Source organism: Tiliqua scincoides, chromosome 1 (genome assembly GCF_035046505.1).
Source record: "Tiliqua scincoides isolate rTilSci1 chromosome 1, rTilSci1.hap2, whole genome shotgun sequence".
Taxonomy (NCBI): domain Eukaryota; kingdom Metazoa; phylum Chordata; class Lepidosauria; order Squamata; family Scincidae; genus Tiliqua; species Tiliqua scincoides.
In genome coordinates, this window is record NC_089821.1 from 296,835,273 (window position 1) to 296,855,645 (window position 20,373).

The window sequence follows — 20,373 nt, forward strand, 5'->3', positions numbered from 1 at the left end:
AGCATTCAACAGAAGGGGTCAGATTGACAGCACTGAATGATAGCAGCCTAGATTTATCTATGGATAGTGATAACAGCACGTCTGTGCCTTCTCCTACGAGTGCTATGAAGACGAGCCCATTGAACAGTTCTGGAAGCTCTCAGGGGTAAGCATTTTTGTTCAGTCTTGATATTGAACAAGTTTCAGAATTTCAGAATTCTGGTTTCAGAATTTTTGTTGCTTGGGGACTGAGAATCATTGCATCTATAAAACTTCTCTGGCTGGCAGAAACTTTCTCTGCATCACATGATTGCCTTAGTTTATGTCAACATTGGCTCAAGATACTTTGCTGACTGAAACAAAGGGTGAGATGGTTCCCCCAGGTACCAAAACCAACATAAATTTGTTGATAACTGTGTTGGTCTACAAGAAGAAATATCCAGAATTCAGAGGATATTTTGTTGCTTTATTGAAAACTAACTACAAGTATTAAAGAGCAATCTTCTGAGTTCTACAGAACTCTTCATCTAACAACAGTTTGCTAACTCATGGTTAGCAAGAAGAAAGCGTTCTCCAACATGCTGCTGTTTGTAAAATGTAGTACTTGAATCAGTCCTGAAAGGTATGGGATGGTTTTAATGCATACACACATGGCTGCTTAGACAAAGGAAGCCAGCCAGAAATGGTTAAGCCTTTCTGGAAGTATAAATCCTGAACATGAACTTGGGACTGCAGTGCTATACTCCAGTGGTCCTCAAACTTCCTGGGAGATTTACTCCCGGGATAAGTCTTTGCGGGGGCGGAGGCGAGGGCAGTGAAGTGATCCTCAGGATCATGCCCATGTAGGGGAAGGGGGTACTATTTTTAAACTAAACATACATGCTCTCAGGGTTCGGGGTGTGTGCGGAGCCCTGCAGAGCACTTGCAGGTTTCCCTGCAGCTTTTAAATAGTGAAAGTTGCAAGCACGATGAAACCGGAAATTCCACTTCCAGTTTAAACACACTTGCAACTTTCACTATTTAGAAGCTGTGGGGAGACCTGCAAGCACTCTGTGGGGCTCCGCTTTTGCGGAAGCAGAGCAGATTGCTCCACTCTCCCTTTCCCTGACCTGGGGTGCCCTGCAGGCGCTCACGCAGGGCGCCCCGCACACAGGGATGGCTGCTGCAGGGACTGGTGAGTGCATCGCAGTCCTTGCAGCCCCCTGAGCGACGTGATCCAGGGGATCCCTGCCCCTGCTGCCTCCCCCCCACCCCCGCAAAGACTTACTGCAGGTTTCAGACTCCCTGAGAGTTTAAAAACCGCAGGCCTATTGGTATGACTGGGGCTGGGAACAATAGCGAAGTCCAAGCAGCAGTAACACAGCAGCAGATTTTGGTTTGTGTATACATTTCTTGTGTGTCAAACCCATTCCTGAATTTGCAGAGTTCCCTAATTCTTTATTCACACTTTGAGCCTGGATGGTCATAAATAACATCATTATACTGTGCCCACAGAAAGCAAAAATAATTAATCTTGATTTGGCTTGTTAACAACTCCCACTAGTTTTTTTTATTTGAATACAGAATATAGGAAGCTGCATTCTACCCATTTGGATTGTTGCTAGTGTATTTAGCTCAGTCTTTTCTCTACTCCATTGGTTCACAGGCTTCTACAGGGAAGTTAAGAACCACATAAGTAGTTGTGGAGGAGGAGTAAAAGCTGAGACGTGATCGCCAGAATCGCGTCACTACCAGGGAAAATGAGAGATTTTAAAACTTCCTTCAGTGCCCACCACCCCGAGGGTGTGCAGGGAGCCCATGGATGCCTCCACAGGACTCTCCAAGCCTCAGAATGACTAAAAATAGAGTTCTTGACCCAGTTCTGTTTTTGCAATCACAAACCCCCATTTCTTCCCAACAGTGGCATGATCCTGGCAATTATATTGCTGCCTTTACTCCTCCCCACCCCTTAAGGCTGCCAAAGACGGGGCTTTCCTTGGCTGGTGGGTCACGACCCACCAGTTTGGGAACCACTGCTCTACACTGCCTTGCTGCCTCCAAGGTTGCAGATGGGACTTTCCAGTATTACATGGAGATGCCAGGAATTGAATCTAGAACTTTCTGCATGCGAAGCACGTGCTTTGTGATTGAGCTACATCCCCATCTCTGTAGCTTTACCACTGAGGTACAGCTCTTCTTCAAACAGGGAGGAAGGCTATTTTGAATTAAAGCAAAGGTAGTTAATTCAGGATCGGGTCTAATCTAGAAAGTGAGGTTACTTGTCTTATTTTCCACTGCATGTCAGAGGGTTGAAGTAGGACTCCAGTCTGAATTAATGCATCCTTTTGCAAGACATTAAAGCTTGAAATTTTAGACAGAAAATTCGCCTGAGAGACCATAGTAAGATGTTTAGTAGTAAAGCTACCCACTTCCACTACATTTCTTCACCGTCTTCCTTAGATGTGTGCCCTAACTGACTCTAATGGGACAGACACCCAAGCAAGACCTGTTGAGAACAATTTGCATGTGGATCCAGTAATTTTAGTGCAGAAAGTTCTACATTTCCTTGTTTTTTTTCTACCTGTGTACAAAACCCTATTTTTATTGCAGGTTTCTTACTGAACTGATGATGTGTAGTGAATTGAAATTTTTTTGTGTATTAGTAAAGTGATTTAAGTGTGCCCATGTTGTTATCCACCAAACTGAATGCATGCCAGACATTTATTGGGGCTTGCTTGATCTTTGACAGACAACCTGTTTGTGTAGTCACAGGGAGGTCCCAAAGCCAGGAGTTCATCAAGCCCCTGGAGTGCTGCCTTACATAGTTGATGGACTGTGTTTGGTTTGGTGGGTTATGCGGTTATGCAGTCCTGCTGTAGTTGATGGACTTGTTTTTGTTTTTACATTTCAGCAGAAGCAGTCCTGCTCTAGCTGTGACGGCAGCATCTGTGACCAACATACAGGCTTCTGAAGTCACTGTGCCACAAACAAATTCCAGTGAAAGCTCAGGGGGTAGGAAAACTGTACTTTTCTGCAAATATCTTTCTAAAGTTTCTCTACCTACAATTGTTGATGGTTTGCCACTTGATAGTAACTTGTTTTGAAGTGCTAGAGTTGCCATATTTTGCAACACACGTTATTGTGATATGGCATGCTGATAGTCATTAAAATACAAGCAATATGCTTGCTGAAATATTTTGAAAATTTTAGAATGGTCTGTTTGCTCTTCACAAGGTGATGTATGCATTGAGTGTGCTACATTTTTTCAGAAGACACAGGATATTTTACCTTTGAAACAATCCAGAAGATTACTTTGGAAGATCAGTAGTAATTTATTGGCCTTAGAATACACACATTCCCCCAAAAGTTTGCAGTATAAGGGCAATAACACTGACCTGCTTCTATGCATGAGAATTATTGTATCCATTACCAAAACCATGCATAATGGTTTACATATAGAAATACCCATCTTTTAACTAGCTATTCCATGTTAAGTCAGTATTTTGGTGCAGGGATGTGATCTGGCTTGTTTAAACCTGGACATTATTATAAACCTACTGCTGGGGCAGTATCAGAGGATCAATATTGCAGCCATCTGTTATGGCATCTAAATTTCTGTCAAGGTGTCCCAGATTTATAGCTCAGCATAAATTCCACAAATCGCCTATTATTTTGCATGCATTCCAGTTGCAGTGTTTGCACTTAAAAAAAAAAAAGTTTCAAGTTCTTAGATAGCATGATGGTAGATGGGACGACAGGGTTGAGGAACCCTGGAGCTCTGAGCACTGAACGACCTTACCCATCGCTGCTGAGCTCTCATGAGGTACTTAGAAATACCCTGGCCTAGAAACCTTTTAAAAAAGCATGCCATAATCTTCTGGAAGAAAGGCTGCATACATGATCCCATGCTGTATGGCATGTTCTGTTGTATAACTGTGATTTTAAGCCATTTCTGCCCAACATTGCATATACACAACAGGGACCAAATGTCTACACCTGTGGGCTGGGCAAAAATGTGTTAAGCATTTCTTTTAATCTGCATGTTTGGATATTGTTTGATCTGGGAAATGAAATGGTTTCATGGGAGTGCAGAAAAAAAGCACAGAATGAAATGGGTGCATAATTCAACTTCCTGGGAATCTTAAGGTTTTATTTAGAAGAATAAATCAATAAACGTTCTTTGGATATGTTTGAAAGCATGTGGGCATTGCCTGCTGTGACATATCAAAATAAACACTGCAAAATAACTTGTGCAAAATAAGAGAGCATGTCAACTTGCTCAATTTTCATAATGCTTCCAGGTTGCGGAATTAAGTTTCTATTGATGGAGAATATGACTTGCTTGGACATTTAACTTTATGGTACCCAGTCCTGCTTATAGAATTGGAGTCTGAATGTTACTTGTTTATGTTGTAACTATATTCAAATATATTCTGTAGGTACTTCAAATGAAAGCATTCCTCAAACTGCCACACAGCCCGCCATCTCACCGCCACCAAAGCCTACCATCTCTAGAGTAGTTTCTTCGACCCGTCTTGTAAACCAACCACAGAGACCTTCAGGAAACAGTGCAGCAAAAATAACTAGCCCTGTGGCAGGTGTGAAGAGGACGTCGTCTCCTCATAAAGAAGAGTCTCCCAAAAAAATAAAAACAGAAGAGGTATTTTGAGTCTTGTTACTGTCAAGAAGTTGTACCAATTTCTTCAATGATGGGGTTTTTGATGGATTTCCACCAAGACACACACACACCCCTACCTGCTGGATCAGGCCCAGGGCCCATTTAGTCCAGCTTCCTGTATCTCACAGTGGCTTTAGGGAGCACACACAAGACCATAAGATACCTGCATCTCACTGCCACCACCCTGCATCTAACATTCTATTTACGCTCACACCTCCCAGCAAAGACATCAATATCAATTAGAAAACTTCAGCTATGTGTTTTCACCTATAATTTGTAGTGGTTTTTGTCTATAAACTACTACCTTTTGAACATTTTCTGGTGCAATATGTGGGTGTTTGTGTTGCGATCTGGAGGTGGAATGACAGTGATGCATTTGTGCATGACCTGAATCTTTCTGGAATTTTCTCTGAGTAGCTCCTCACAGAGGTGCATTCCCTCCTTCACCTTAACTCACCTAAGTTAGAAAAGCTGTTTTTGAGAACACAGTAACAAACATTTTAGAGTTAAACTAAGAGTGGAGGAATCAAAATCATCTGCAAGCAACCATTTCCTCTGAAATGGCTGTGTGCCAAAAATTTAAGAATCCTGATACCAGCTATTCAGAAGGGAAGTTTCAGAAAAAATTGGGTGCATGAGAGGCTGCTACATCCAGGTCCTTCTTGATCATGACTTCTGATGGAATAACTGGCAGTGAACTTGAACTGTGACCAGGGTCATACTTAATTGTTAAAGCAATAAAGTGCTTACAGTATTGCTTTGAAGAGGATGAGTCTAGTGTTCAGCAGCCTTTCCAACAGTCTGAGTTCCTATTAATGGGCTGTTGCTGTCTTAGATTAAAGCTGTATCCTGTGTGCACATATCTTCAGAGCAAATTCCATCAAATTCAGTCGGACTGACTTTGACTGGAAATGTTTGAATGGTGTTTAATCCCAAATGTAAGCAAATGTCTTGATTACAAACTCTTCATTTTGCTGTGTATCTGAAAACATGATTCTTTGAGACTTCTTAGCCATTAAATGGGGTGCTAGCTAAGCAGTCTTCTGTATTTCTAGCTGAAATTGTATTAAGTTCTTCATCACTAGAACACCCAGGATAGTGAGCAAGCAAAGCAAAAATTAACCACCATGAAAAACTATCAACAGAAAAAAGTACATAGCAGCAACCATGGAGTCTTCCACTTGCAGAAGTGCTCATTTGCACTTTGCACTAACGTGTTGCATGAGACAAGTGAAATTAAATCCAAATAGACTTTTCTGCTTGCGCAAGTGGAAGCATCAGAACTGCTATAGAGCCTGTTTAGAAACAAAAGGTGGGGTGCATGGATTGTAAACAAAAGAAGCTTCCAACAGAACTCAAACTATATAACATCAAAATGGAAAAAAAGACATGCTTTTAAAACAGGCAGTGCACAAACCAAAACATGAACAAATCAGTAGCTGAAGGCCCAGTGGAAAAAATTTAAATACCAGTAATTTAATTTAATTTACTGGTAATTTAAATACCAGTAATGAGGAAGACAGTCAAGCATCCTTGGGGGGGCCCCATACCCTGAGGTGGGCCAACTGTCAACAAAGCCCTCTCCTGCACCCCAGCAAGTTGGACCTCTGATGATGATGGGATGCGGAACAAGGCCTCAAATGATCAACACAGTGGCTAGGCCAGTTCATTTGGGAGAAGGCAGTCCTTCAGATACCTTGCTCCTAAACCATTTATGCTTAGAACCAACACTTTAAATTTTGCCCAGAAAAAAACTGGCAGTCAGAGTAGATTGGACCAAAACAAAGTCTGTGCTCCCAAGAACAATCCTTGACAAGAAATGTGTCAATCATGGTCTACATCTCTAAAAAATTATCAGTTGCTCTTCTGAGGCAGACTTGTGTACAAGGGGTGTAATCCAAGCTTGATGTGACAAAGGCATGTATAACAATTGCCAGCTCTGCTTTCTCCAGAAAAGGACACAGATGGCATGAAACTGAGCAAAAGCTCAGTTTTTATACCTATTACAATACTGTGCAGTAGTGTTTGGAACAGCACTAGTGACTCGTTCCCTTCTGCTCATTATTTTTTAAGTTTGGCCCAATATCTGCATCTAGTTATGTCCAGTAAAATCTTTTGAGAAGACATTAGTGATCTGTATCCATAGATGTTAATGTAACTCTGTAGAGAAGATGATTAATTCCAGCTATTGGTTTTATTTTTGTGTCTTGGCCACTTATCATATATAATTTTGTTTGTGACAGGATGAAGTGAATGAAGATGCTAGATGTCTTGATATAAGTGATCATGATAAAATGGAAACTAAGGTACATTTCTTAAGTTTATAGATGTACATTTCTTAAGTGAATGAAGATGCTAGATGTCTTGATATAAGTGATCATGATAAAATGGAAACTAAGGTACATTTCTTAAGTTTATAGATGTACATTTCTTAAGTTTATAGATTTCTTAAGTTAATAGATGTGGTTTAGCAGTAACTAAAACATGCTCAGAGATTATTGTTTTGGCAGCTCTAGCACCTTCACAGAGTTCATCTAATTCAGGAGAGAACTGAAAGCATGTTGAGTCTTACATATTGATGACTTTTGAGCATCTTCCTCCACAAGACAGCAATTTTCAACCGTTGTGCTGTGGCACACTGGTGTTCCATGAATGGTCTGCAAGTGTGCCATGGGAATTTGGGGGAGAATCATTTATTATTAGGGACACTGGGGATGTTAGCCCCCCCACCAGCACCACGGTGTGCCTTGTGAATTATCAAAAAGCTGATGGTGTGCCTTGACAATTTTAGCACCTTGTCAGTGTTCCCTGAGACGAGAGAAGTTGAAAATCTCTGCAATAGATATTAAAACTGGGTCCTTCTAAACAAGAATAATCATGCAATTCAGAGCACTCCAGTGGATTCACTTCCTGATACACTTTTGTTCCTCCTGCTACTTCATGGGCCCGCACAAATCAAAGTTTTGTGATCTGCAGGGATTTAGCACTTAGTGGTTGACTTGAATCTATTGAAACATGTACAGTAGCTGATTTGATCCATGTATTTGTGGCATGGAAAATACCTGTGTTGTATTTCACTTGACATGTTAGGCAGACGGCTAACATCCCCACTGTCCCTAATAATAAATGATTCTCCCCCAAATTCCTGTGGCACATTTGCAGACCACACCTACCAGAAACGATCCCTTGAAAGCTTAGGTTTTGTGACACAGCACGTCTCTTTTTATTTTGCATTATATTTTTTGTTGTTGTCCTCCCCCTCCCATCCCCCCAAAATTAGTCTGGCATTTTACTGCTGACTACTTGTCCTTACTGCTGAACTTTTGGTATCTAATAAGCAATAGTTTGGTACTCAGCTGACCTTGGAAGATCAGCAGTAGTTTACTGTGCATGCCCTGGAATGTGTAAAATAGTTTGGACATTTCAGGAACAGATTAATAGAGTTGCTTTTTCAAAGGTAGCATCCTCAATGCAAGGAATGTGGGATAGCCATTTTTCTACTCCTGACTTGAAATGGCAGTGTGAATGGTTTAAAAAATAAAGTACTTTACTAAAGATGTAAATATGGAAGAAGAATGCTACTCATTGAGATTTGTAGGTTTGAAAAATTCTGAATTATAAAGTTTGCAGGCATGCCTTGGTATACGCGTGGCTTCCATTCCAAACTGCAGATATCATGAACTGCAGATACTATCCCCCACACGGCTCCCCCATGAGCATGTTACACCATTTTAAACACTCCATTTTAAACACTTAACAGGGCAAAAAGTCAAGCCAATTTTCACCGCAGTTAAGTGTTTAAAATGATGTAATGGGTGCATTGGGGTGGGGACAACTACCCACTCTCCGTGTGCCCCCCTGTGCACCCATTAAACTATTTTATAAACTTACCAGGTCGCCTTCTCTTTAACCGTTCTGGCAGCCTGTTTAAAAAAGAACACCAGTGAGGTCAACAGGAAGACCTCATTGCTGTTCCTTTTCCAGTTGTGAAAGGCAGCTTGTTTAATTCAGAAGGCACTATGGTAAGTTTATAAAATAGTTTAATGGGTGTGTGGGGAGGGTGGGGAGTGGGGGGTTTCCAGGATGTGCAAGTGTTCCTGTGCAAGTTCCTGTGCAAGTGTTCCAGGAACATCCAGGAATCTCAAAACAGAAATGCAGGCTTCTGGTTGAAAATTGCTGACTTAAGTCAACACATGGTATGCAAGCTTCTTTTTGCTTCTGCCTTTCAGGAACTACTTGATGCAGAATTGGATACGGCTCCTCAACCAGAAACTCTTCAGACAACAGTATCACTGCAAGCTCCTCAGGTAATGTTAGCCTGGTATTTACATTTTGAAAGTGTACATTGCATAAGGCTAATATACGTTCAGGACTTACAGCACTCTTGGCATGTTATGGCAGTATGAATGCCTGTATTTGATTCATTCAGCCATGAATTGTTAAGTCTTTGCTGTACGGTATCATTGCAGACATCCTTACTGTTTTAGTTGGACTGCCTAGCCTTTCTAGGCCTCCTAGCACAATGGTGGGATAACCACACTTCTGAGGAATGATTCATTCTGTTAGGATTTCCTGCACATCAGGAGGGCAGTGGGGGGTATGTGTGTGGATTTTGTTGATGTAGACATTGATCTGTGTAAATCTTACGTTTATGATTAGCCCCCTCCCTCCAAAATAACATACTAGAGTTTATTGCATGACTGAACCACTTACGGCAGTGGGAGAATGAAACAAGAAATGTGATGGGTTTGTCTTTGTCTTACTTATTCCTAATTGACACCTCTTGTGTCTGAAAGTCTAATGATTTTCCCCCTTTTTCTCTTTCAGAAAATGCCCAGTACAGACCTTTCAGATATCCCTGCTCTCCCTGCGAATCCTATTCCAGTTATCAAAAATTCAATAAAACTAAGATTGAATCGGTAAAACCAACCTCAGGGGTCCATAAACAGTATCTGCCAATTCAACCCGTTGTCTTCTAACGCTGAAACAGAACGGAGGGTGCAAGACAAGAATGTGAACACACATGAATTTAGGTATATTTTGTGCACTTCCCTTGCTGGGCTATAATCACTTGATCTGGACGTCCAGGTTAGTATGTGAAGCCAGGAGTACTGTTAATGTGTTAGCAGCAGTTGCATTAAATACTTCAAAGGATTACTGCCTTTAAGAAGGAATGGGAATACTATTTCTAGCCATATTTGACTTACTGATTTGGTTTATGTTGATGCGTTGTTTGGAAAAAAAATGGAGATAAAACTGGCAAAAGAATCCCTTACATGCACTTTTATGTACTTTTTTATTGGAATATGACTAATTTTAGCGCTTCAGCTTGATAGATTTTATTTTTATTGAAGAAATTCTTCAATATCTGTGACCCTCAAATTAGAAACGGCCTGATATATTGTGTACTGGAGGTAAAAAGTATGCACTATATCAAGTTAGGTTACCATTAAGCTGCAGTTAATCTTTCAAGAAAATGTCAAATCTTGAGGTTGTAAGTTTAAGAAAACAGGTATTGGGTATTTGGTGGGGCATGATTAAGAAGTGGTCTATTTTTTATTTATAGGATTATTTTATGGTGCATACAAATCAGCTATCAAAAAGCAAATAATTTTTTGTTGAACTAATCAAATCTCCTTTTCCCTCCCTGTTCATGTCACCATATTTCTCTGAAGGGAAAAATGCTTCTTCATTTAACTTCGCATTTCAGTTTGTATGCACATAATAGGACTAATGTTGTCAGTCAACACTGTTTTTTTTCCCTTCCTTTTTAACTAGTCATGATGGTTCCGTAAGCCCTAACAACTTTGTGGCCCTGAGACACAAATGCCACGTTTTTCCCCCATGACTGAACCTGAGTGAATAAAGCCTGTGCCTGTGAAGCATTACACTGTCTTGATGGCCTTTTCATCACTAAATATAAGCGTTTTGTACACTCCATAAAAATCTTGTCTGCATTACAAACATCTCAGATTTTAAATATGAAGGCAGATTTTACCCTACCCTCCGATTTTAACAGTTTTATTTTTTAGGTAGCTCATCTGAAAAGTTGTTTTACATTTTGAATGTTTAAATTTTTTTAAAATCACATTTCTAGCAGGCACTTACAAGATCGGAGAAGCTCTCCTTACCCAGTTGTCTTCGTTTTCTTCTGTAGAGTTATCAGAATGATTAGCAGCAACTTTTGTTTTAAAGAGATGAAAATCTCTCTTGACTAAGCAGCAGAACGTGCGGAATGCCAGTGATTATCAAATGGAGATAACAATACATGTAACTTGTCAATCAAAATTAAGTGGGATGGTTAAATTGCCCTTCCCATATTTTCTGATCAGCATGTTTAATGACTTCCTTCCCTGCATTGTGCTCAATCCTCCTACATGTGCATTGCCATGTTAAAGTAAATAATTGCTCTTCCCCTTTCCCTATAAGTTAATTTTCCAAAGTCAAGAGATTGTAGCTTATGCCCTACCTCCCCAGCTGTGCAGTAACCAAGATCTTATTTTCTGCCATTTTTGTCTACAATGTCTAGTATACAAAATTCTTGCCCTTGCCCCATGCGGTCCCTGTGGTCCCAACTTTCACCTCCTCTTAACATACTCCCACATGCCCTCTCCTTTTTCCTGCTCTTCCCTGCCACCCAGTCCAAAAGGTTTAACTAACAGTTGAAGTGTACAAGCTGTCTGTGTATTTTGTGTAGCTATGGAGTTTAGATCGAACTTGCCAGGCACAAATTTAGTCTTGTTTTGTTTACACATCAGGAAATCTTTTTCTTTTTTTTCATTTTACTAAGCGTTTTATGTATCTGCACCCAAGTTTTGCGAAGCTGGGAACTTGGAATCTTTTCTGTATAGTGACTTTTTAATTCTAGTTTTCATAACCTGGAGATCAGACTGTTGCTTTCGCATGATGTACGTAGGTGTCTCATGACTGGAGTTGCTTTGTTTTATAGTATCTGTACTCCTTGTATTTTTCAAGAGCTATTTTGTAAACAGATGATGTATTTCTCCATGGAAAACAATAAAAAAAACAGCACAATCCCACAGTTGCTTGGTTTCTTTTGAATGTCTAAAGTAGGAGGGTCTCAGCAGTCAATAACTTTGTTTTCCCAGCTCTAGACAAAGATGACTATGTGAAAAAAATGCACAGAAAATAAAGCTGATCTTAAAACCAGTCAATTAGCAATGCACTCAGTTCGAGTGTTAAAAGAAGGTAAATTGCCATCACTGTTGGAAAACAACAAAGCACATTCTTGAGTACTTATTCTATATTACCACACAGAGTTTGATATAACCCTGAATGGTTTGCAGAAAAGCTTGACCTTATCAGTATTGTGGCTTACAAACTTCTACTATGAAAAGCATCTTGTAAATTGTTTTGTAACCAGCAGGTGGCACTGTTTTTGTTTGAATGGCTAAAGCACACACCGAATTAGAAGAGGCAAATACTGTACTATTTATTTATTTATTTCTAATTAGCACATACAAACATATAACATACATTTAGGAGTGCTAAATACCATATACCATTAGTCATTAATCATACTATATTTCCTAATCTACTACTCATCTACTTCTGCCTCTTATTAGTTTATCCATTTATTTATATAATATATACTAAATTTTCCCTAATGCCCTGTACTATATTTGCTAAATTTTCACTTTCTGTCAAACACATAAACTTACTTCAATTACTCATTAATATTAAAACAAAATAATCTAATTACCAAAATATACCATATAAAACAATTCTTCCTAACTCTTCTACTCTTTGATATAAATATTTCTTAGATCAAATATAATAGATTTTTCCTAATTCCCTATAATATCTTTTCTAAATATTCACTTTTTATCATCTCAACTAGTTCAATTAGTCATTAATATCAAATAATAATAATCTAATTTCGGAATCTAAAACCAACAATCTCTTATTTGTTTACCATTCTCCAATCTAATTCTCCAATCTGATTACATTTTTTTCTTTAACATAATAATCACCTATAAAACCATTCATCCACACGCTAACATTTTGAGGTATTTTTTCTAATTCATTCTAATTCATATATATCAATTTCGTATATATTTTAAAGCAAATTTAAACCAAAATTCTCCAATTTTCTTTAACCCTCAGGTTAACCCTCAGGGTTTTTTTTCTTTCTTTCCATTTTTTCTCCTGTAATATCTTTAATAATTTATCTCCATAACAGAATCCAATAAGGCCACACTTTCTTGTATAAGGTATGTTCATTCTTCCAATTAACTGGGATATGTTTTCTTCTTCTTGTTCCAACAAATTTTGTATTTTGTGCACCCATGTTACTCCTTCTCTACTTCAGTCTCCATCAGCGTCCCCTCTAGATCCTGTTTATTTTCCACTCTTTTGATTTCTATATCCACTCTTCTGATGATGATTTCATCCCCCACCATCATCTTTTCCGCTTTCTCCTTCTGTTTATCTTCTGTTTTCTTCATGTCTTCCAGTTGTTCCTTGCACACATCTGTCTGTTGAGAAAGAGTGTCTAAACTGGCTTGAATCTGCAAGAACCAACTCAACTGCTGTCTTCTCATTGTGAGCAATTTTTCCAAATTTTTGAGGATCATTTGAGTCCAAATATCTGGAACAGGCTCCATCTTGCAATTTCTCTCTAATCCACAAGGTGTCCACAGCGTATTATTCTCCTTGCTTCCCCCACATGTTTTTTCAGTCAGGCAATTTTTGAATTTTTCTTACAGATAACAGTGTGGTTAATGGAGAAAAACAAAACGAAAGAAACAGTCTCAAGGAGACAAAACTCTTTCAAGCCTAACAACAATTTTGTCCACAAGTAATTCTGTATTTTAGTCCACACACCAAATTATATTTATAATTAAAATCCATGACCGATTTATTCCACTACAAAGATAAAGAGCACTTTCAACATCCTTAAAAAGTTTCTCACTAATGCCTTCAGTGTATCCAGGGCTTTTAGCCAAATCAGTCAATCAAAGCCAGGGACAATATTAACACTTATCTTAAATTTCCAACTTAAACTTTATGCTTCATGCTTTTTCTTCCATATGGTATCTTAGCACGGAGCCAGCAGCTTGATTGCAGACACTGCACCTCCCCCAATACTGTCCCTGACAATTAGGTTTCCGAGAAGAAAGCTCCCCCCCCCCCCGGGTCGGGCTTTCAGAATCTCTGGTACCTGCACTGTGGAAAGATCTTATCTCTCCTGATAAAGATCTTCAGATCCTCTTCAGACCTGCAGTTTTTTGGGGGAAAACAGACTGTCTCTCAGGAGCCCCTGAAGACATGTCTGTTCATCCACTGTTGACTCCTCCTCTTCCTGCAAATACTGTACAATTTATTACCTCCCTTAGCCCATAGGCCAGAATAACACGACTTAAAACCAATGTGTCATTGAAGTAGGTTCTTAAGTGTTTAGTTCCACCTTAAATTAACTTGATATTTTAGGTCAGTTTATTAAAGCCAAGTACAGTAGTAACTTGCAATTGAAGTAGAACGTGGACAGCTTTCAAAGACCCTAGTATACATGTCTCAGGATACCCATGATCTTCATGCTGTACCAGAAGTCAGTCCAAAATGTGGCTGAAAATGTGGTTGAGACAAGATAAGGGATTGTTGTGGAAATTGGTGCTCCAGAAACTTCAGGGCTTGGATAAGAAGCTTCTGAACACATGACACTCCTATTGCAGCTCTTTGGTTCTGATGTGACATTTTCCATTTGCTATTTAAATGGATTTTTAGGGAAATGTGTACATGTTTCTACATCTACCTACTATACAGCACATGCTTGTCCATATTCATTTTTCACATTTTTATGCCGCCCTTCCTCTGAGGAGCTCAGAGTGATGTACAGAGTTCCTATGAATGCACACACCATTTGTATATTTGGTGGGATTTGTACTGAACTGAGTGAGCTTCAAGCTTTGAACTGTTCTCTTTTTTGTGTGTTTTCTCATCAGATAGGTTACAGTTGCTTAGATTTTTGTTTTAGCAACAGCAACAAAAATGTGTGGTGTTCATGCTATAGAACACAAACATATTAACAATTATTTCGGTTGCTTTAATCATCTTTAAAGCATTAGTTTGGTGTTCAGCATAAATACTTCATCACGAGTTTGCCGATGGAAGCAGATGCAATTTTGAGAAGGTTCAAACTAGTATTTGAAATCTATAGGCGTCAAACATCTGCCACTATCATCACGAAAAGAATAGTGCTAACTTTGATATCAAACTTCAGAGTCTGCCTTGTTATAAAAAGATAACACAGTGAACCACTGCTGGACGCCCATCTGTTTTCGTTGATATTTAAACTCTTAATGACTTTTAAATGAGGTTTAGGCACGTCAGACTGTTGGTACTAAATTCTACAATGTTTGGTGCTCACACTTTGAAGGTTAGGTCGCGGCATGGCTGACTAAATTATTTTTTCTACCCGTGTATCTCCCCATCCATGTACTTAGCACTATTGGGAAATGTTTTTAATTTGCTATAAGTACATCTAGAATTCCCTTCATGTTTCAATAAATATATAACAAAGTGAACTTTAAAGGCCATGTGAGAAGAAAACGGAATTCAAATCCGTATTTTGTGATGGATGCAAAAGCTGTGCATTAATTAGTCTGTGGAGACATATCTATTAAATTATTGTTTTTAAATGAGGATTTGTGCCCAGAGAAGTAAGTGTTAGTTATAATTAGGAAAGAAGAAAATTTGCAAAGCCAGTGAAGTTTACACAAATATGCTTGTAGGAGCAAACATAAGGAAATGATGGAAGATGCAAATCAAATTAGCCAATAGTTTAAGTGGGATGTCTAGCAATGTAGGCTTCCTGCACTCCCCTGCCCACTTTTGAGGTGATACAGCATTGGCTTAGAGCAGTGGTTCCCAAACTTTTCAGTGCCATGGCCCACCTTGTCCTCCATGGTGGGTTGTGACCTGATACACAAATGTGCTTTGCCTGCAAAGCCTTTCTGGGAGCTCCCAGAGGCCACTTTTGGATTGCACCAGGCCTGCAATCCACTCCATTGGCCTCTGTGACCCCCAGAATACCTACCAGAAGTAAACCGGGAGTCATTCTGGAGCGTGCAGAGGCCGGTGTAACCTGGAAGATAGCCTTCAGGAGCTCCCAGGAAGACTTTACGGGTGAAGCATTGAGTAGCGGATTGCAACCCACAGTTTGGAAAACAGTATTCCTGGAGAGGAAAAGACCAGTTCTGCTGCAAGTGAGTGAAGTGCTTTTATGGCTCTTCAAGGGGTTCACTCCTTTCCTTAAGTCACTGTTCCAGTTCGTAGTGATTCTTGTGCTTTTGGATTTTGTTCTGTTCCTTTTAGTCGACCCAGCAGCCTGCAAGCTCTCTTTTCTAATCTCTTGGGCCCCTGAGTAATCTCATTTCCACAATGTTTTAATGTCCCTCTGTATCCTGTTTCCCCTTCTCCCCATTTTGTGTGTCCACATCTCCCTTCCATTTTCGAACCTTTGACTTTCTCCTTAGTCTCCCAATCCACTGAGTTATTTTACGTTATTCCCCTGCCTCCAAGGGGACATTTATCTCCACAATTATTCTGTTTCTTTTACACATCTCTCTCGTCACTGTGTGCCGAATGCCATTGGGGTGCTGCAAAAGGTCCTTACACATGTGTGGTCTCCTGAGTGTTCATGTCTTAAAAGACAGTTGGTAACCATGCAAGTTGCTCTTCTAATATTGATCTGGTATGTGCGCACTTGGTCCATTTTCAGAAGCAACGGTAGGGAGGTGAGCGGACTGCTGAAAGTGTTGTAGCAACAGTGGAGTGAAGTGTCTCAAGCTGTCTGTGCGTATGGGGGGGCACAAATACTCTGCTCTAATTCTGATTTCTGGTTACCCTCTGGGGATGGGAGTGAATGGGCAGTTGGCTGCACCCCAAGTTCCCTCCTACTACTTACAAACAGCCAATGCGACAATAGCATGGCAGCTGCATGTGCTCTAGAATCTTTATTTGGCCTTTTCCTTGCTGCTTTTCAGTTCTGCCTGTTTTTGTTTTGCTTTTCACTGTCAGACTTCTCTTTGGAAGTTTAAATGTAAAAGAAAAATCAGTTGAGCTGCCTTGGGAGACCACATGTCCACTTGCTAGTGCACAAAACATGAATGGCTCATGTAGGTGTATAATTTTGCTTTGGAATCTCCAGATTGCCACCCTTCTCTTGCGTCAAGGGAGATTAGGCTCAGCAGAGGAAGTCAGACCTCTTTGTTGATGGATCAAGTCTCTGATTGTTCCAAACTCCACCCAGTGGGTGCCTGGTGTAATTTGCACTTCCCAGAAATATTGGCAAGAGCAATGGCCGTTTGTTTTGCATTCTCTGTCTGCGCTGAAGTTGTAAATAAAGAGATTGATGACAAAGTTGTCAGAAAGAGACAGTTGGAAAGGCCTGCTCCCTGGGAGTGACAGAGGACATGTTTTGCCTTCACAGCCAAGAATGCTGCCCCCAGCAGAGAACTGGCCCTGCTTAGACGTGGTGCCAAGACTGGTAGGTACATAGGAGCCTTCAGTGCTGCCCCACAGTATTAATCTGTGTCCTGTTCCCCCCCTTTGTTCTGGAACTCTTTTTAATTTGAGATTCCCTCTTACAGTTTTTATGAGCTTTGTAACATCTGGAAAGCAAATTTCAGTTCTAAAGGTGACAACCCCTGTCTGAGTTGTGCAACCTCATTGATGATGCCTGGAAGGACCAGCGAACAACAACGTAAGAATGATACACATTTAACTTGGAGGACCAACAGTTCTTTAGAAAGCTGCTTTAGCTCATTTGACAACTGTGAGCCCTCCAAGATACACCTAAAAAAAATTTGGTGCCAGCTACTTGTCAGGAGTTGTGTGGGATGACCTTGATGATGATGAAAGCAACAGGCCAATAGAATAGCTCCCCGGTGGTTAATGATTAATTTGTCCATTGAAACCACTGCAGTGGCTGACTTATGTTTATCATGTGATGATTGCGATGGTTCTTTTAGATGGGTGATGTGAGAAACGATCATAGTTGACATATCAAAAGTAAAAGAGGCTGGGGTGGCCTTGTGTGCAGCAGAGGCAAAAGGATCACCCACCAACTCAGGTGCAGTGTGGCCAAGGAGCAGGGGGAGTATGGAATGGGAGTGGGTGGGAGCATGAGGGCATGGCATCTAGTGCAGACAACTTGCACCAAATGTTTTCCCCTTTGCTAGCAGTCTGCACTCCTCCTTTTCTTGGGCTTGTGCCAGCTAAAGACCTGGTGCAGGCCCAAGGAGACTCATTGGCATATTTTCCCTTACCATTTCCAACCCTACTGATCTGCCCCCCAGGACACAGCGCAGTCGTGGCACAGTTCCATTGGCAGGTGGGGGTGAATAGAGCTGGGCTGTTAAGCCTCTTCTCACCTTCCTCTAGGCCAGGGGTCTCCAAAGTTTTTGGCCAGAGGGCCACATCAAATATCTGGTGTGGTGTTGAGGGCCAGAAAAGAATTTAAATATAACATTAAAATAAATGAATTAGAGATGGAACTTAGATGAGTGAATACATGAATGAATGGGCTCATTCATTCAACCTCTCTGGCCCTCAGAACACCCTCCAGATGCAACCAGAGCATAGCTCTGGTCATGTTCAGTTGAGTGGGCCAGAGGCTTTCAGGGGACAAGAGGCTGGCCGTGGGCCGGATAGAGGCTTGCCGCACGCCGCATCTGGCCCCCGGGCCGGGGTTTAGAGACCCCTGCTGTAGGCTGTACTACTTAGGATTTTGCAAGGGGGTAGGGAGGCTCACACTCCATGCAAAAATATTCCTGCCAAATAGAAAATGATGTCCGGAGAAAGGTTTTCTTTGTGCGTGTGTGTGTGTGGGGGGGGGGATTTTCTTTTTTAATGTAGGGCATTCAATCCTGGGAGCTCTCCACTTGCCGTCTGAAGTGGTGGCTTCCAAGTCCGACTTTACCAGCTCATTAAGAACTATCTCCAGAAAAGCATGCTTGAAAGGAAGATATGACAGAAGTGCAATTTGAGGTTGGGAGTGGAGGATGTACAAGGCCATGTAAAATAGGCTCTGAATTCATGGAGTCATTCCTAAAACTTTTTTTTTCCTTGCCAGTTCCAACATATTTGACATGCTATGTAATACATATATCCAAATTTATGTTAAATGGGGAAAAAAAGTAATGTTTCCGTCTGTTTCCTGCTCTAGCTGAAATTCGCTCTCTCAGTGTTTTTATTTATCATCTCATCCGCTCGGCTCATATTTGCCTGTGCGGATTTGTCCTCAGCATCTACAAACACAACCGAAAGTGGATTTTATTTATGGCCAGGCCTCAAGGTCCAATTTCTGTCTCACTTGTGGTTCTTCTCCTGGCCTTCTGTTTTCAGATCTATAAATGCCGGTGTCTGGTTCTGTACACAGCTGAATATGTATGAGTCCTTAGTTAAACAACTTTGTATATTTTTTTACTGATAGAGACTGAAATATGGACAACCCTGATATGGGGATGGTTTTGTCCAAGCAAACGTTCTGGCACGGTGCCATTTCTATCCCCTCGCGAGCAGGCACACATACCCCTCGCTGTCTTTGTCATATTTTGAACTTTATATAAGCACCTTCCATCATCTGATCTCAAAGCTTTTGGCAAACATTAATTAAGCTTCACAACAGCCCCAGGAGCTAAACAAATATTGGACCATAAGAGTTAGATGCATATTAGATGGGTAAAGGAAGATAGAGAGGTTGCAATTTGACCAAGGTCACCCAGGGAGTCAGCAAGAGGACTGAACGATGCACAGCAATGGACATGGAATCCCTAATTTTTCCACTCCTTCCTGCCTCTAGGATTGCTGAATGTTACTCGTTAATTTCTGTGAAATGTGAATGAGCAGGGCTCTCTGTCTGTCTCTGTGTTGCGTGTATGTGATCTTGACATAGAAAGCTTCTTTTTCTTTCTTTTTTGTTGTCAAGAAGGCAAGTTTCTGATTCTTATGCTTATATTGATCACTGAGCTCCCTTTGCCTCCCTTCTGCCCCCCCCCCCATCTTTTTCAGTCTGGTCCACTGAAATCAGTGTCATTGCAGAAAGACCACATGGCCAAAGAGTGGATTGTCCAAGTCCACAACAAACAATAACCCCCACTCAGCCCACCTAATGGGATTGAGACAAGCCAGCGCATTGGGCATATAACCCACTTGAGCAGGTGAAAGGACAGGTAGGGTTGTTTGGGTAGGCTTAAACAATTCAAATGGATAGCTCACTAAATTCAGCCCAAAGATGCTTCTAAGCCTGGTTCTCTCAGAATGAATCTGTGTACAGCCAGCTCCACGCACCTCATTGCAGTGTAATAGCATTAAAGCAAGCTAAGACCCTGAGCCAGTACAGATGTGGACCAGTGAGCTAAGTCACATTCATGAATTATTTTGCTTTCCACCTGTAATTGCCTGATTGCAACTTTGTTAAAACCTACACCTGGATACCATCAATGTCCAAATAATTTTTCATGCCTTCTTCTTCCATTCTTCCCTCCCTCCCCCCACCACACACATACCTTTTTTGTGTTTTAATAGACTCTTTATTTTCATCAGCCTTTTGTCAGGTGAACTCAACCAGATCCTTGCCCCAGGCCTCGCTACAGTCTAGGTAGGGTTTGGAGGAAGGAGCCCTGGGAAGAGGCTTCCAAAGATGGTCTCTCTCTTCCTGACTTTATCCTCATGGTGGCAGTGGAGGCTACCATGTGTAATGTGTGAAATGG

At 40.8% G+C, this 20,373-nt stretch overlaps 1 protein-coding gene across 1 annotated transcript in view; it reads left to right on the forward strand.

Annotated features, from left to right (window-relative positions):
• The window catches only part of PAPOLA (poly(A) polymerase alpha), a 50,522-nt gene extending 38,846 nt beyond the window's left edge, over window positions 1–11,676 (forward strand). The window contains exons 17-22 of the mRNA XM_066628737.1: window positions 3–145; window positions 2,870–2,970; window positions 4,398–4,618; window positions 6,880–6,942; window positions 8,866–8,943; window positions 9,464–11,676. Coding sequence (XP_066484834.1) covers window positions 3–145; window positions 2,870–2,970; window positions 4,398–4,618; window positions 6,880–6,942; window positions 8,866–8,943; window positions 9,464–9,559 — 702 coding nt within the window. The 3' untranslated portion in view covers window positions 9,560–11,676. The remainder of the gene's footprint in view (window positions 1–2; window positions 146–2,869; window positions 2,971–4,397; window positions 4,619–6,879; window positions 6,943–8,865; window positions 8,944–9,463) is intronic.
• The last annotated feature ends 8,697 nt before the right edge of the window (window positions 11,677–20,373 follow it).